Source organism: Phyllostomus hastatus, unplaced genomic scaffold, assembly GCF_019186645.2.
Source record: "Phyllostomus hastatus isolate PE091 unplaced genomic scaffold, TTU_PhHast_1.1 phas_scaffold_12, whole genome shotgun sequence".
Lineage (NCBI taxonomy): Eukaryota > Metazoa > Chordata > Mammalia > Chiroptera > Phyllostomidae > Phyllostomus > Phyllostomus hastatus.
In genome coordinates, this window is record NW_025334007.1 from 16424741 (window position 1) to 16440679 (window position 15939).

General features: G+C 45.4%; 1 protein-coding gene across 5 annotated transcripts in view; it reads left to right on the plus strand.

The window, feature by feature from the left end:
* Positions 1 to 13717, plus strand: part of GPM6B (glycoprotein M6B) — a 138803-nt gene extending 125086 nt beyond the window's left edge. For 3 of the 5 annotated variants that reach the window (XM_045855927.1, XM_045855924.1, XM_045855926.1), the window contains 6 exons: positions 635 to 821; positions 2567 to 2723; positions 4801 to 4972; positions 7278 to 7351; positions 8319 to 8384; positions 11734 to 13717. In XM_045855927.1, coding sequence (XP_045711883.1) covers positions 635 to 821; positions 2567 to 2723; positions 4801 to 4972; positions 7278 to 7351; positions 8319 to 8384; positions 11734 to 11883 — 806 coding nt within the window. In that variant the 3' untranslated portion in view covers positions 11884 to 13717. Of the gene's footprint in view, positions 1 to 634; positions 822 to 2566; positions 2724 to 4800; positions 4973 to 7277; positions 7352 to 8318; positions 8385 to 10149 lie in introns of all 5 variants that reach the window. The other 2 variants (XM_045855925.1, XM_045855928.1) reach the window with 1 other exon arrangement.
* The last annotated feature ends 2222 nt before the right edge of the window (positions 13718 to 15939 follow it).

Below are 15939 nucleotides of genomic sequence, written 5' to 3' on the forward strand. Positions count from 1 at the left end.
CAAAGTTCATTTCTGATAATGACATGAATGAAACTTGAGGGGATCCACTTGAGTGGATCTTGGTGACTTTGTTCTTCTAGGGACCAAAACACCCGTCCCCTTTCCAAAATGATCACGTTGAGATTTTTCTGAATGCAGCAACAGTATAATGACTGCATTTGATGCTTCTGGTTGCCCAGGAGGTAACGGCTTGGGCAAAGGTATTGGCTGCTACAGAAATAGAAGTACTAGAAACTCCAGAAGTTTGGGGGTTGCGGGGAACTTGATGGTGGCTCTTCTGCAGGAATGATTGCTCTGCATTGTCACTTGAGCAGGTCCCCCCCCCCATCACCCCTGGGTCGGTTGGGAAGCTCTAGAATTGCGGCTTACTGCATAATTATTTGTCAGTGTCTGCTCGGCCACTCATCCCAAGCAAATTAAGCTATGTTCCCTCTTGGAGCCCCAGGGTCCTGGCCCACAGAGAATATGACACGATGACAATTACCGCCACTGGCCCTCGGGATGTTGCGCTATTAGCCATAGAGTCTGAGGGGGAAGATGGAAAAGTAGAACCTTTTCTGCTGACATGTGGTGCTCGTGAAGACCGAGAGGCATTTTGCTTGTTACAGCAGCATTCTCTCTCCTTTGGGTCCAGGCTGCTTCGAATGCTGCATCAAGTGTCTGGGAGGAGTCCCCTATGCCTCTCTGGTGGCCACCATCCTCTGCTTCTCTGGGGTCGCCTTGTTCTGTGGCTGTGGACACGTGGCTCTCGCGGGCACCGTGGCGATCCTTGAGCAACACTTCTCCACCAACACCAGTGACCACGCCCTGCTGAGTGAGGTGTAAGTACCTGCTTCCCTTTACAAATGTACTGAAAATGCAACCACCCCCTGATGTTTTTTTTTAAAGGCTAGTGGGTGCTCTCCTGGCAGGAAGCTGATGCTTTTCATGAAGGCTCACCATATGCAGACAGAAAAAGGTCCACGAGAGAAGGGAAAGGGAAGGGCCAAGAATGCAGTAGGTGTTTGGGACGCCACCTGAGAATGGCAGGGTGCACGCACAGGACACTCCGCACACCGTAGCTGCAGACACACGGGGCTGTGGCAGGGTGATAGGCTGATGCTGCCCATGATCACACCGCAGTTATCGTGGTTCCCAAGTAACAGGCGCCCTCCAGTGGCCGCACAGGAAGTGGCCATCCTTGGGAATGATAGGAACCCTGTTGAGGACTAACTCCCCTCTAATTCTATAGGAACAGGACTTGGGCATTAATGCTTCAGGCAGAACAAATCCCAGAGCATCTTCCGATGCACGAAAGGGGAAGTTTGGTGGATTGAGCCCCAGATCTCCGCCTCCCCAGTCTGGAGTGATTCTCAGTGGAGCCCCAACTACTCCCATGCAGACTGTCTTAACTATACGGGCTCGGGGGCAGTGTGCTGATTCCTTCGTATACTTTCCCCTTTCGCCACTGCCTTCAGTGGTTTGTCTGTTTGTCTTTCCTTGACTCCCCAAACCTCCCAGTATTCAGGTGTCTTGTGGTTATAAGAGACTTCTCCGGCAGACTGGAAAAGGCGTGAAGGAATTTTTATGCAGTAATGAAATCATGTTGGACGAGTCCTTAGGGAATTTTACTCTTTATTTTTCACGAATGACATCCAAACCAAGGAGCAGAGGTAGGGGAGGTTGTAAGGACAATCAGGCAGCACACGGGACTTACTGAATGGATACAACTGTGTGCAAAGACCAGGAGTGTTTACCACAACTGAACCTGGGAAAGGGGTGTTGCTTCACGTAGCCAGTAAGCCTGAGCAGCGGCTCTCAAACTTGCACGAATCTTTAAAAACTCCCCATGCCCGCCCTGCACCACAGACCAATGAAGTCATAATCTCTGGGGACAGCACCCGGGTACCAGTGTTTCCTAAAGCTCCCCAGTGGGTGGCCAAGGGTTGAGGAACCGCCATGTGGGTCCATCAGCTTTCATAGGGCACAATTAGTTGTGAATTAACTTTTCGTACCTTAAAGCTACTTGAAACTTACATAGTGGGAATTTCAATGCCAAAAACATCTGCCTGAGGTTTTACTTATGGACTCCCTGAGCGCGTCCTTAGGGGCTTTTTCAGGGTAACATGAACCACTAGGCCTGGCTGGGAGGCGTCTGATACGGTAGAAGGAACACGGTGTCCCCTGGAGCAGAGTTCTGGTGCTGCTCTGCCACTAACTCTGTATCCTTGTGTGAGTCACTCCACTCCTCAGTGCCTGGGGTTACTTATTTGCAAAACGAGAAGTCTAACGACCCCCCAGAGCACAGAACTCGGGTCAAGTACCCCAAGATTACAACTGCCCCTGATGGGAGGCAGCAGCCCCCGTGTCTGGGAATGTGGTCCACCCCAACAGTGGGCCCGCCTTGGAAGGCAGGCCCAGGCTGCAGTGGGGTGGGCCAGCACGCCCACCCGGAATGCCCCCCAAGCCCAGTGCAGCCCCCAGAGGGGCAGGAGACGTCCCACGTCCCCACTCCAGAGGCTGAAACATCATCTGGTCACCATGCAGGGGATGTAACGTTTCTGGCTCTCGCCCTTCCCTTTGGTAGAATCCAGCTGATGCAGTATGTCATCTACGGAATCGCGTCCTTCTTCTTCTTGTACGGGATCATCCTGCTGGCGGAGGGCTTTTACACCACGAGCGCCGTGAAGGAGCTGCACGGGGAGTTTAAAACCACCGCCTGCGGCCGGTGCATCAGCGGAATGGTGAGTGCCCACCTGGGGCTCTCGGACCCACAGCCAGAGCCACACCTCTCTGTAGGCCTTTGTAGCCAGGAAAAGCTACGAGGTAATTCGGAGTGCAGGCAGAGTCCTGACACGCTCAGGCACGCACACCTCAGAGACACCGCGGGTTCGGTTCCAGACCACCGCAGTGGAGGACCGCCACCAAGCGAGTCGTCATTTTTGCTGGGGTAGCGGGGGGAGGGTCTGGCCTTCAGTTTGTAAAACAGGCATCTGTGAAGAGCAATAGAGTGAAGCTCAGTAACAGCGGAGTATGCCTGTGCTGTTCTTAACCATTACAGTTAGGAATATGAAAATACCTTCAGTGCATTATTGAGCAGAAGCTCAAATCTACGGCTGGTTGTATGGGATCTAACATTCCCTCACCGAGGTACAGGCAGTGAGGGTTTTGAAGAGCTTTCACATGTAAGGTCCCCACTGTGAAGGGAGGGAACTTTCATGTTGTCTCCACGCTGCTCTTCACGTCCTGCACGTGGACTGTGGACATCAAGGTGTATGCATGCTAGTAGCCTTGCAACCTCTCCTTGGTGCCCTCCACCATGCCTTTTAATGAGCTCTTTTTAAGCTTTGTTCTCCTCTAGACCAGAGGTCAGCAAACCTGTCTGCACAGGGCCGGCGGGGGGGGGGGGGAGGGGGCAGTGTGGGCTCTGCGGACCACTCGCAGTCTGTCGCTAAGGCCAGAATTCTGAATGCCTATTCTGAAAGCTACTCTGAATTCGGGTGACAGGCCCTCCGCACTGGGCACCGGCTGCCCTGGGGGGCCCTCACCGCTGCGGGAATCCAAGGCTCACCAAGCAAAGAACCACCAGCCCCCCTTTTTCAAGTCTCCGTGGTGTTCTTAGAGAGAAAGTCAAGTTTTCTTCTGCAGGGTAAAAAAAAAAAAAAAGCAAGCCTAGTTTGGAGTAGCCAGTCTGTAAGCGCTGGGGAGGAAGGCTGGGAAACTGCTGAAATCTGTCTTTGACTATTTTTAGAAATGCAAATGCTTCCAAAAGTGTCAACGTCCTTGAGATAAAATGCCTTGTTTCTGTAGTTTCCTGGGGTGACCTACAGGATGTGGCCCATCTAAGCGTGCCCCAAGGCCAAGCTGGCACCATCCAGGTATTTCCTGCAGGACAGAAAGGTCAATGGAACCTTCAAGTCCGGCATCAGCTTGAAAAAGTAAAAAGCCAAACCTGGATGCCAAACTTGCACCCACACAACTCTGTGGGTGCACGTTCTCAAAATATAAATACCACAATGTGTTTTAAACAGCCTTTCAAAGAAATTGGTAGTCAAGGCAGGTTAGGAAGAAAGTAAAGCAATGGGATTATATTCTTCCTGAAATTGCCCACGGCAACGTGCGGGTGCACGGGGTGATTTTGTCCTAAGCCAGGGCTTTGCTTGCAGAGCTCCTGTGAATGTTAAAGATGAAAACAACCGGAGGGAAACGAGAATTTTATCAAGAGTCACTGAGCATTAAGCTTGTGTTCAAGGCTGTTTTAAATCTTTAATACAGGTTCAAGCATCTAATGCTCTTAGTAATATCACAGGACCATGAATCTAGTGAGGTTCTTTTTGAAAAAGAACTTCCCATAGCAATTGCTATTATACCACCCACCTATTATGTAAAATAAAGGTAATTTGGGGTAAAATACTATGAAGTTATAATTCAAGTGGCCTGTGAAACCACCCAGACCCCGTCCCGGGGTAAGTACGGAACTCATGTTTATGGCCACGTGGGAGGTGCTGTGTCACTCATTAGCTGTGATCTTGGACAGGGGAGATCAGCTCTGGGGATCCTGGGTCCTTGTTAAAAGGACTTTCAATTACCAGGTAGTAACCTTCTCCATCCTATAGCTCTGGAGAGCGTGATCACCCTGCCCCAGCCACCAGCTCTCGGTTCTTCTCTTCCTCGTCGCTACTGTGGGCCCAGGCAGTGCTCTGAACTGCACGTATCCCACAGCTTCCGTATTGGGTCGGAAACGCAGAATCATTCCCCCCCAGGGATGCGCCTTGGCGCGGGTTCAATGATGATTCTCTCTCCTTCTCCTTTTTGGCTTAGTTTGTCTTCCTCACCTATGTGCTGGGAGTGGCCTGGCTCGGCGTGTTTGGTTTCTCCGCAGTGCCCGTGTTTATGTTCTACAACATATGGTCAACCTGTGAAGTCATCAAGTCGCCCCAGACCAACGGGACCACCGGCGTGGAGCAGATCTGCGTGGATATCCGACAATACGGTGCTCCCTTTTAGTCCCCCCATTACTGTGTCTGCTCTCGTGCGTGCACCTGGACCTCAGTCATTACGTGGGCATCTAGTCACCGCTGTGATCGCGGGCATACATTCCTCTATTGCCATGGTGTATACTCTTTCCCTCAGCAGGCTCCATTTCTCAATGAAAAGCCCATTTAGGCTCTTACTTGCCAAAGGTCACCATTCAGAATTTTGTTGTGTTTTTCAAAATATGCAGTAAAACACTTTTTATGATGAGAAGCTACTTTATAATGCAGTTCAATCAAAAAAAGACCACTGGATGGTCGCTGTAAAAAGTTTATGCATTTTCTTCTTCAATTTTTCAGTTCTGTACCATCTTGCTTTCTATCTACAATACTGCATGTACTGTATATCCAAATTATTTTATATGTCAGGCCCTTCAAAGCGGGTAGTTTTTAAATGACCGCCTGCTTCCATTTCATCTATACTGAAAAACACAACATAAAATCCAAATGTATTTTAAAGTCATCGGAATATATTCTGTAAAAGCCGGCTATTGGAAACAGATTCAAACATATTTTCAAGCATATTTTCAAAGGGATGGGACCCTTCCAATGAGGCAGCTAAGGCTGGTGCATTTTGACAAGGCACAGAAGGGGCCGTTGCTGCGCCTGTCAATTAATTTGAGCTTTGACTTCCCTGCTGAGAGAAGGCAGCGGCCCCTGAGTAGGGAGTGTAATTAGTGCTTCTAGCCAGGATGGCAGGAAATCCTGTGCTTGGCAGAAACAAATAGAAAAAAAGCTTTTCATTAGAATCAAAGAGGAAATAACTGTTCTTTCAGAGCTTTTTGAGAAAGAGATGACTATTTCATTTTTCTTGCTTGTTTTTCCCATGTGGCTTATCCTCGGACTCTTACCTTAGGACATAATAGGAAATTTGTCAAAAACTGCCCACCCGCCTAATCGTCATCCCTTCTCATAAAGACCAAGGTTCAACCACACTGTTCTTCCTGATGGATTGAAAACAGTGCCTAAAGTTGATGTTTATTTTTTGAGAGAGAGGAACATCAATGTGACAGAGAAAAACATCAGTCGGTTGCCTCTCTCTTGCCCCCCAACCGGGGACCTGGCCTGCTACCCAGGCCTGTGCCCTGACTGGGAAACGAACCAGTGACCTTTCAGTTTGCGGGACGATGCCCAGCCCGCTGAGCCACCCCAGTCAGGGCTAAAGTTGATTTTTAAGGTATTTGTAAATGACTGTCTAAATGTATATCGTTGCCCTACTCTTAAACATTTTCACTACATATTCTGGGTCATTGGTGATCATCTTTTTAAGTGTGTATTTGAAATCACTGTTTTCACTGACCATTTAGGGAGACCTAGTCTTGACCCACGGGAAGGATGGGACCAAGGGCTCCTTTCTGTAACCCTCCTCCCTTGCGCCCGCGGACATGTGTAATTTGCACTGTGTTTCATACGGAAGCACTCACCTGCTCATTAGTGGCGAAGAGAGCAGCAGCTCCCAGTGGGCCCCGTCGCTGCAGGGACGAGTCAGGGTTACAGCGAGAGACCTCAGGCCGTGCCGGCCCCACTCTCTGTGACCAAGTTCGGGGCTTTCAACCCCAAAGTGGTTCCAATGCATTTGGTAAAACACAAGAGAAATGAATATAAAAGCAAAGACATACAAGATACAAGCCCCAATTATATAACATGAGCATAAATTACTCTGTCAAGCTGCCACGGAACTTTCTGAGCACAGACTCGCAATCTGGGAAGTTATGTCATGGCAAGCTGCTAACAAACAGTCTGGTGACGGGCCACAGACCAGGAAATCACAGGGACATGGGCCTGACCTCAGCATGAGGAAGTGCTTTAGAAGTGGGGGGGGAGTCAGCCTGCAGCTGCATAACTATAGTTCATCAATTCACATGAGGAAAAACCTAGCTTTGAAAATCAATTTTTATTAGCCCATGCCACCTCAATAAAGTCAATACATAAAAAATTAAAGAAAGAAAAATGTTATGGATACCAGCTCGACTAAACAAAGCACTAAGCACTAAACAACACAACTAAATAATGTGTAGGAAAAACAGCATCGGGTTAAGTCTATAAGACTAGTTGACTTTGCCCATGCCCTACTGCCCAGGTGGGACTTGTTCATTATTCCGAGAAGCCTGTCCTGCAGAGGGCAGATCTGTGCCCTGCTGAGGAAGAAGGGCAGCCTGCAAGGGCAGTGTTCTCAGCATCCCACCCGGTGAGGGCCGTGGAGAGCGCAAGGCCCTGCAGTAGTGCGCACTGACGCCTAACGTCCCACTGACCTTCACTTCACAGGTATCATTCCTTGGAATGCCCTCCCAGGAAAAATATGCGGCTCCGCCCTTGAGAACATCTGCAACACAAATGAGGTAAACCCCTCTCCTGTCCCAGGCTCACAGAGGACCCCTGACAAAAAGAAGGTCGCTTCTCCTGCGGAGAAAGAGCAGGAAGGAGAGCGCAAATGCTGCCCTGGGAAGCCTTTTTTTGCAGACGCTTAAAGAGTGAACTGTGCGTAATCACCACCAACATTCAGCCATCTTTGACCTAGAAAATGGCCCTTTCACTTGGTCCAGCCCATTCAGTGAGGATTTTAGCAATGAGAAAGCTTTCCTCTTTCGGCAAATAATTTGAGAGTGATCCCAATCCTGCACATCTGAAAATATATATATAGACTCTTCTCTTTCACCTTCAGATAGTTTTTCAAACTAGAACATTTGTCACAGAACAAGTGCAAATTAATCAAAGATTCCCCTGTATTTGTATGCAAGCCAAATCTTTATCAATCAAGTCACAGTTAATCATTTCTATTTCCAGAGAGATTTGCTCTTATTTCTCGTTCACCCTTAACTGGCACTAAATCCTAACACACTTTGGTTTAAAATCTCTGGGCCCTAGAATATTCTTCAGGCACTGGTTTATAACTGTTTATAAAACTCTGAACTGTACCAGTGGGAGCCTGCCTGTGTAAGAGAGTCCTAACATGCTTCTAGAAAGCAATCACTTAGCAAAATAGTGAGCCCCTACTGACCTGGCTGGTCAGTCTGTATATCCACAGTGTAGCCTGGCTCAAAGCAGAAGCTCCCAACGTTGGCTGCACGGTGCGTCCTCACGCAGCATTGCAGTGTACCGATGGCTGAGGCCCGGCCCCCAGATACTCGCATTTAACTGGCCTAGGGTGCAGCCTGGGCATGGCAGAGTTTTAAACCCCACCGGGGGATTCCCAATGCGCTTGCCGGGAGCGCACACTTACACTTGGCCTTGCCGCAAACCGCTGCACAGGAGGATGACACAGCGTTACACGTGAAATGCTTATGTTGGTGCCCTCTTCTTTCCTAGTTCTACATGTCCTATCACCTGTTCATTGTGGCCTGTGCCGGAGCTGGCGCCACCGTCATTGCCCTGGTGAGTAATGGCCCGAAGCCTGGCCCAGTCTAGCTCCCCCTCCCAGCAGTCTCTATAACGGCAGGTTTCCCTTCCAGCAAACACTCCTGGGACGACTCGAGGTTGGTCAAATTTCACCCGTGTAAACCTACCACATGTCTAGACTGCAGGGTGTGCTAGCTGGCTGTCCTGGCGCCGATTGTAGGCAATGTAGGCCGGATTCTGTGGAAAGAAGAAAGCGTACTGAGAGCCAAACACCTGTTAACTAGGACTGGAACACTGCACTGTGGCATACTGAGCCAGGGACAAATGGCCCTGCAAGGCACTGCCCCTTTCAGTTTCCAAAGGGAAATACGCCTGTGTACCTACATGCTTACAGAGCTGACCCTGTTGTGCACAAGCAGTTACACTCAGCAAAGTGTCCTCGAACACTGACTGAACAAATACGGAGCCACCGCTCCTGGAGGACACACCGGCCTAGGTTTCTGCAAGCCTCTGGTCACCTTTTCTGGCGAACCAATCAAATATACGGCCTTGTTTTGTGTGCATCTGTTCAAAGGCACCTTATTTTGTATACGTTGTTGATCGACTAACACTGAACTCACAGCCTACGTCAATCACTGCCTCATACCTGAATGAAAATCACTCAGCACACTTAATTTCTTTGTTAAGTCGCTTCACAATGTTCTTGCACTTAAAAACACCACGCAGCGCTTTGAGCAGAGAACATTTAAAACGTAAAATCACAAGAATGCAAAAAACAGCCCTGGCTGGTGTGGCTCAGTGGATTGAGCGCCGGCCTGCGAACCAAAGGGTGGCCAGTTCGATTCCCAGTCAGGGCACACGCCTGGGTTGCAGGCCAGGTTCCCAGTGGGGGGTGCATGAGAAGCAGCCACACATCGATGTTTCTCTCCCTCTCTTAAAAAAAAAACAAACCAAAAACATGGTACTAAACAGATTGCAAAAAGGACACTTGTGTACAGACTGAGAGCTGGAATAAGGCAGTGCCTGCCACCTTGGTCAACCTCTGCTGGGAAACTTAACTTTTCCGCTGCTCTGCACACGTCCACGAATGACCATGAAGGTGCTATCAGTATGGACTTGGGGGTTACCAAAATTTTTACTATGTAGGCAAATTCGCAAATATAGAATCTTCAAATAATGAGGATCAGCCGTAGAACCACAAACAGGTATATGTAGGTATGTGCACATCGATATGTAATTTGGGAGGGCTGGGTTTATGACCTCAAGAAGCCTAAGAGCGGGAGAGCAAGGGGGACATCCCATCTGCTCGGAAATGAGTCACTCCCAGGTCTTCCCACCACGAACTCACCCCTTCCCACTACAGCCCACGACAGGAAACCCCCCTTAAGGCACAGTGCCGACCCGTTCTCTGTGCTGCTGCCTGCTCTCTCCGCTGAGCACCAGGCAGGGGGGCGGGGGGGGGGCTGAGTGCTGCTGAGCGGGCCCCTTTGGCAAGATGAGGGAAACAGGGGCGTTTAGCCTCACCTTATGCCGCTGAGCCAGAACTCCACCTTGTCATTCTTCAAACACGTCCTCGTCTTTCTAATAAATGTACCGAGGGCAGGGCTGAGGGCCGATGTAGCAGATGTGGAATGAGAAAAGTTCTGTGTGCTAGACATGAGCGTCTTCTGCTGTGATTGTAAGTGGGACAGAGAAATGCCTAAGGCGGAGCTGGCACCCCTCCCCACCCAAGTCGAGAAGTCTCGTGGCACCGGCCCTCACTGCCTGTATCTTACTGTCCTGTTTTGTTCTCTTCCACCAGCTGATCTACATGATGGCTACCACATATAACTATGCGGTTTTGAAGTTTAAGAGTCGGGAAGACTGCTGCACTAAGTTCTAAATCACATGAGCCCCCTAAGGCGCTTTAGAGGGCTGTACGATGTAGCAGGAATATCACTGACGCCCCAGACTAAAGCAGACGCTAGGCTTCTGCGGTTTCGTACCAGTAATTTGTAAATAGCTTTAGTGAACTCATCTGGCGTGGGAGATTAATAAGATGACTTACCGTACATGAGTTACAAACGTTATGAGATCTGGCTATTTCCCCAGTTTGAAAAGGATTCAGTTATTTACTGACATTCTGAGCACCCATTAAGAAATAACTTTCTTGAACTTAAACTTTAAGTAGTGTCTCTAAAATGAAGTATTAAAAGTCTGAAATACCTGCATTTTCCGTTATTTTTGCTGGCTTGGTGACCAAGTTCAATGATGAAAATGAAAAGTGGTGAAGATACAATGGAAGAGAACCGTCCTATTCTGGATTTTGTTTTGTCAGACTCCTCCTGGAATATAGTTTACAAATATATTTTAATTTTGATTCATTTTTTTATGATTACATGGTTCACTACCAAATAAATGCCCCCCAGTAAGTCAGATGAAATTTGAAATAAAATAAAGGCCATGTATTTGTTTTCTCTGAAAAAAAAAAAAAGGATTTATATGTCTGGGGTTTTTTGGGGGTTTTTTGTTTTGGACAAAGCACAATCCTTCCTTTCAGAGCCCATAAAACTGATAACCTTAAATTATTGTTTTGGTGAGTAGTAACTGATTCCTCAGAGCCAGGTCTCAAACTGCATGTAAGATTTTAATGGGAAGAGAAATTGTTCCTGGATCTGAAAGTCTCAAATATGATGAGAAGGAGATATGAAATACAAGGAACTTGAGATGTAGATTATGCAGGAAAGATGAGGAAAATAAATGGGAAGGAGTGTGTACCGCATCAACTGTAAAGAATGACAATAAGGATTTTTTACGTTTTGTGAAATGAAACAATGGCAGTTATAAAATGGAAAATGTAGTTTCACTACTAAAAACTTGTTAACACAGAAACTGCATGCTTTGCTTATAGTTCTTAAGTTTGGTTTTGACGTTCACTTAATTTTTCCATGTTAAATATGTAGTTTTTTATTACTTACTCAAAAATAAACGCTGTTCACACTTTTGGGCCTTTTGGGGAATTGATTTTTATCCACAGATAGGAAAGATCTTTGCACCGCACTTATTTAAAAATAACCACCACCGTGTTTCAGAACTTCTGCAATAGTTTTTAAAATTCCTCTCGAAATGGCAAAAAGCACCCTCTTGTATTTTATTTTTGCCTTTTCTTAACAATAACGTTGGCCATTTTGTCAAGTTCATTATGTCTGTATACTAACTTTTCTTCAGCCTTTTAATATTAAGCCTACTAGCAGAGCATGCTCTCAGTACCTGATGCCTCCGACCGCAGAATAAGTATTAATACAGAATAACCCTCTCCCCCTTTGACAGTAAACCCTAATCTACCTAGCAGCCTGCTTTGCCTCTGACATGCTCACTAGCCATCGTGCTCACCCTTCTTTTCCAGATCCACTTCCTCATGATACTGTCTTCTAACTGGGCTTACTTAAAGGATGCAAGCAAAATGCAGGCTTACCAGGATATCAAAGCAAAGGAAGAACAGGAACTGCAAGATATCCAGTCCCGGTCAAAAGAACAACTCAATTCTTACACATAAATGTTTGCCCGAGTGCTTCGGCCGACGAATTGACAGCTCTGACAAATCATCAGACAGCTGCCCTGCAGTACAGATGTGTTTCCCATCAGACAAACTCATGTAGAACTACAAACACTTCACTGTCTGTCTCAAGCTGCTGGGATGTATTTCTAGGAAAACCTTCCAGTAGGTAAATCTTTTTCTTTAGAACAGGTATTGGAGGTTTCATGTTAGCCATTTTAAAAGGCAACACTTTGACAAAACGATTGTTCACCCTTTGGAAATTTGTGGCATGCTCGCGGTTACTGCCGGAGCAATCCTACGAGGACAGGCATTGAGAATGCGGCGTGCTCCCTCCCCGTGATGTGCCGGCATCAGGGGATGAGGCCGTGAAGCCGCGTATGCTCTCTGTCCTCCAAAGCATCTAATAGGGGATAAAATGGAATCGGTGTGAAGTTCCACTTCCGACAGCTGACAGTTATTAAACTGTGGCTCATCAAAGATAACAGAATTCTTACAGCTGACTAGGACACAATAATTTCATGATCCAATCGGAAATCTTTTTTCAATAATGCGAAAATGTGCTACTATAAATTCTGCTATACCTACCACTGAAGAAGCTGAATTGTGACTCATTGACAAGCTTTCCAGAGTCAATTTTATACAAGATCTTATTTTAATAAAATGACCCACTTGTCATCACTCTTCTTGGGAGAATAAATATCAGCTCTGCCTTAATGAGTATTTGCTGTAAATTTCTAAGCACTTGTATCACAATGGGAGACCCAAAATCCTCCATAGAATTTTTTCCACAAATGTTTTTCTTAGTGAAGAAGTGTTACCTTATTAAAATGACCACCATTCTAAACCATTTTTATGTGGTCTCAAAAGTGAGTTTACAGTTTCATACCAACTATCTAAAACCTAATTACAAACAGACCACAGACCTCCTACTTTTATAGACTTGAATACTTCAGTAATTTAAATTAGCATTGGTATTTATTTCACGTTTTCTTATCTAAATCTTAGTTTTCTGGAATAATCAAGTTCAATGTTCAGCAAAAAAAAAAAAACCAACAAAAAACAAAAAAAAAACCACACAACTGCTTGAGTTTAAGCCATTTTCAAACGAAACTTGCCTTCTAAATCGTGTTCCAGAACATTAAGTGACTATAGGTATTGGGTATTAGTGATGGTAGGCTTTGTGTTGTTCTTTATGAAATGATACATATAACTGTTGGGTGCATCAGTGCTTTTTAAAAGGGGCTGCATAATATAGGGTTAACTATGTATATTCATGTTAGGAATTAACTTGTGGTTTGGCTGTTTCCTGGATTTTAAAACATATACATGTACGGAAATGTATTAAAATGAAAGGAAGCATACCTTTATCAATACGCTATTAAAACTGAACATCAAGTACATTTCATTTCGATTCCTTGTGTTGTTGTTGTTAATGCCTAAAAATGCCTAATTGGACCTTGACTATTTTTTTTGAATTGGGAGAAGCTCTCTTCTGTGTAGAACAGTCGTTCCAGAATAGCTTGGTGATTTGTTCTCCTGTGGCATGACAGACTTTAATGTTTTTTCCAGCAGTGCAGGTGCTGTTCAAGTCCAGTGTTCTAGAAGAAGCAGTGTCTAAAGGCTAATTTTACTTTTCTAATTCTGGTAGCTATTACCAAGAATTTTTGAAAGTTTTGTTTAAGTAGTCTAATATTTTTTATGTAAAGAGCATTAAATTTTGCTATGTATAAATTTTTGTAACCTAACAGTGAATCAATATTTTCTATCAGTGCCAAGGGCTTCCTGTAGTTCTATTCAAGTGTTACAATAAATATTTGTAGATAATAGTCAATACTTGTGTATGCTTATTTTAAATATCTATTTAGGTGGAAATAGCTATGGATGTACTAACAGAAATGAAATAAAATTATAGCTTCATTCATTTGCCTTTTTACATACATAAATACCTTCGTCCTCAGTATGGCGTCATTGGTAAATACATGCATCATCAAGATTTCACATTTGTATGAAATCAAGTTCATAAGGGACTGCTACATTTTTTCATCTCTGACAAATCACTTAAAAGTGAGAGCAATTTGAGAAAATGGTGTCACCCACTGGGCTATATTTCACATAAAGTAACATGAACACTTTACAAATCTCTGTGAAAGGTACAGAAATTGTCTGACTAGCTTCAATAAATGAAAGCAATAAACCTATGGCATTAACACAAAACTTAAGTTTGGGGAAAGAATAAGGAAGAACCTTCCTAAGGGTCCACGTGCCATTGGCTATTTTATAAACCCAAGGTATACAACTCAAACCACCAATGAAGAATACTATACCCAGCAAAGCTGCCCTTCAGGACTGATGGAGAACGTTTTCCAGAGCAGCAGAAGCTGAAAGTCATCATCACCAGACTGGCCTTACAGGAAATGGTCAAAACAGTCCTGCAGGCTGAAATTAAAAGACAATAATTAGCAACAGGAAAACGTGCAAAGTATAAAACTCACTGGTGATGACAAATACATAAAGTCAGCATACTCTTGCAATAGTGGTGGGTAAATCACTTTTAACTCTAGTATGAGGTTTAAAAGACAAGTATTTAAAAAACTATACAATAATTTGTTAGTGGATACAAGATATAAAAACATGTAAATTGTGACATCGAAAACAAAATGGGAGGGGCTGTATAAATGTAGAACTTTTATGTATGTTCAAAATTATTATCAGCTTAAAAGAGAGTTATATGATTTATGTAAGCTCCTGGTAACCACAGAGCAAAAACCTATAGTAGATACACAAAAGATAAAGAAATATAAGCATACTACAGAAAATCATGAAATCACAAAGGAAAAAGGAGAAAAACAAAGGCATTACAAAACAAAATGGCTACAGTAAGTCCATACTTACCAATAAGTACATGAACTCAATTCTCTGATCAAAAGACGGAGTCACTCAATTAAAAAAAAAAGACCCATAAATATGCAGCCTACAATTTTAGCTTTAAGAACACACTAGACGGGACAGTCACTGGTTAGCACCGAAAGTCTCATGTCCTGGGAAATCCCTCAGTCCGTGCAGACTGCAATGGTGGTTTACCCTCAGAGCAGTTCTGGGCACACATTTTGGTGACTCTAATGGCAGTGTCATTACATTAAAGAACTGCTCCCACGCTGCCCGAGATGCTCCCAGAGCAAGATGCTGGACCGAGAGCAGCAGGTGTACAAAGATGAAGCAGCGGGGGTGGGGGGGGGTGAGAGCAAACGGGTCTCCTCTTACCTGTGTGGAAGTTACGCTGCTGCTGCATTTCCGTGCGGCTACCTTCCTTTGGCTGATGTGTAGTTTCTAAAGGTCATTCTGGAGAGGAACACCTACTGGGTGAGCCATTCCGGGTCCTGGGATGCCTTCTGCTGGAGCAGCTCCACTACAGGCCAGGCCAGAGGCACTACTGGTCTCAACCCTGGGTGTCCTGGCTCCACAGCTTGACGGTCACAAGCCTTGGTCAAGTCTCGACCTCTCTGCTCTGCGTTTCCTAATCTATAAAACGTGGGAGGTCACAGTACCTGCACTTCATATGGCTGAGGTGAACATTAAGTTAATACAGGTAACACAGGAAGTGCCCAGTATGGGCATGCTCTTCTTACTACCTTCCCTTCTTACTACCATCTAAGGGTTTGCGTCGATTCCCAAGAAATAGACACCAACAGTAAAGACCAGTGGTGACACTGTACTATTTCTAGAGCCGAGAGTGGAGAAACCTGTGTCTTTATTTTCAGGGACAAATCTGAAGAACAGACTTGGGAAAGATGGCCTGGGTATGACTGGTGGTAGCCACGCTCTGGAGAGCAAGGAGCACAGATGAAACTTCCAAAATGCAGGGCAGGAATTTGAGCAATACGTTTTCAAGGAAATATAGTCTAACACAAATATGGAAAAAAAAATGAGCTGTTCAATCTAGTGTAATGAAAGGCCTAAGAACAAGAAATTCTGAAAAGGTGTCACCTGAATAGATTATTTTTGGTTTATACACCAGAGCACCAAATAAAATTATGAAAAAGAAACCACACTGGA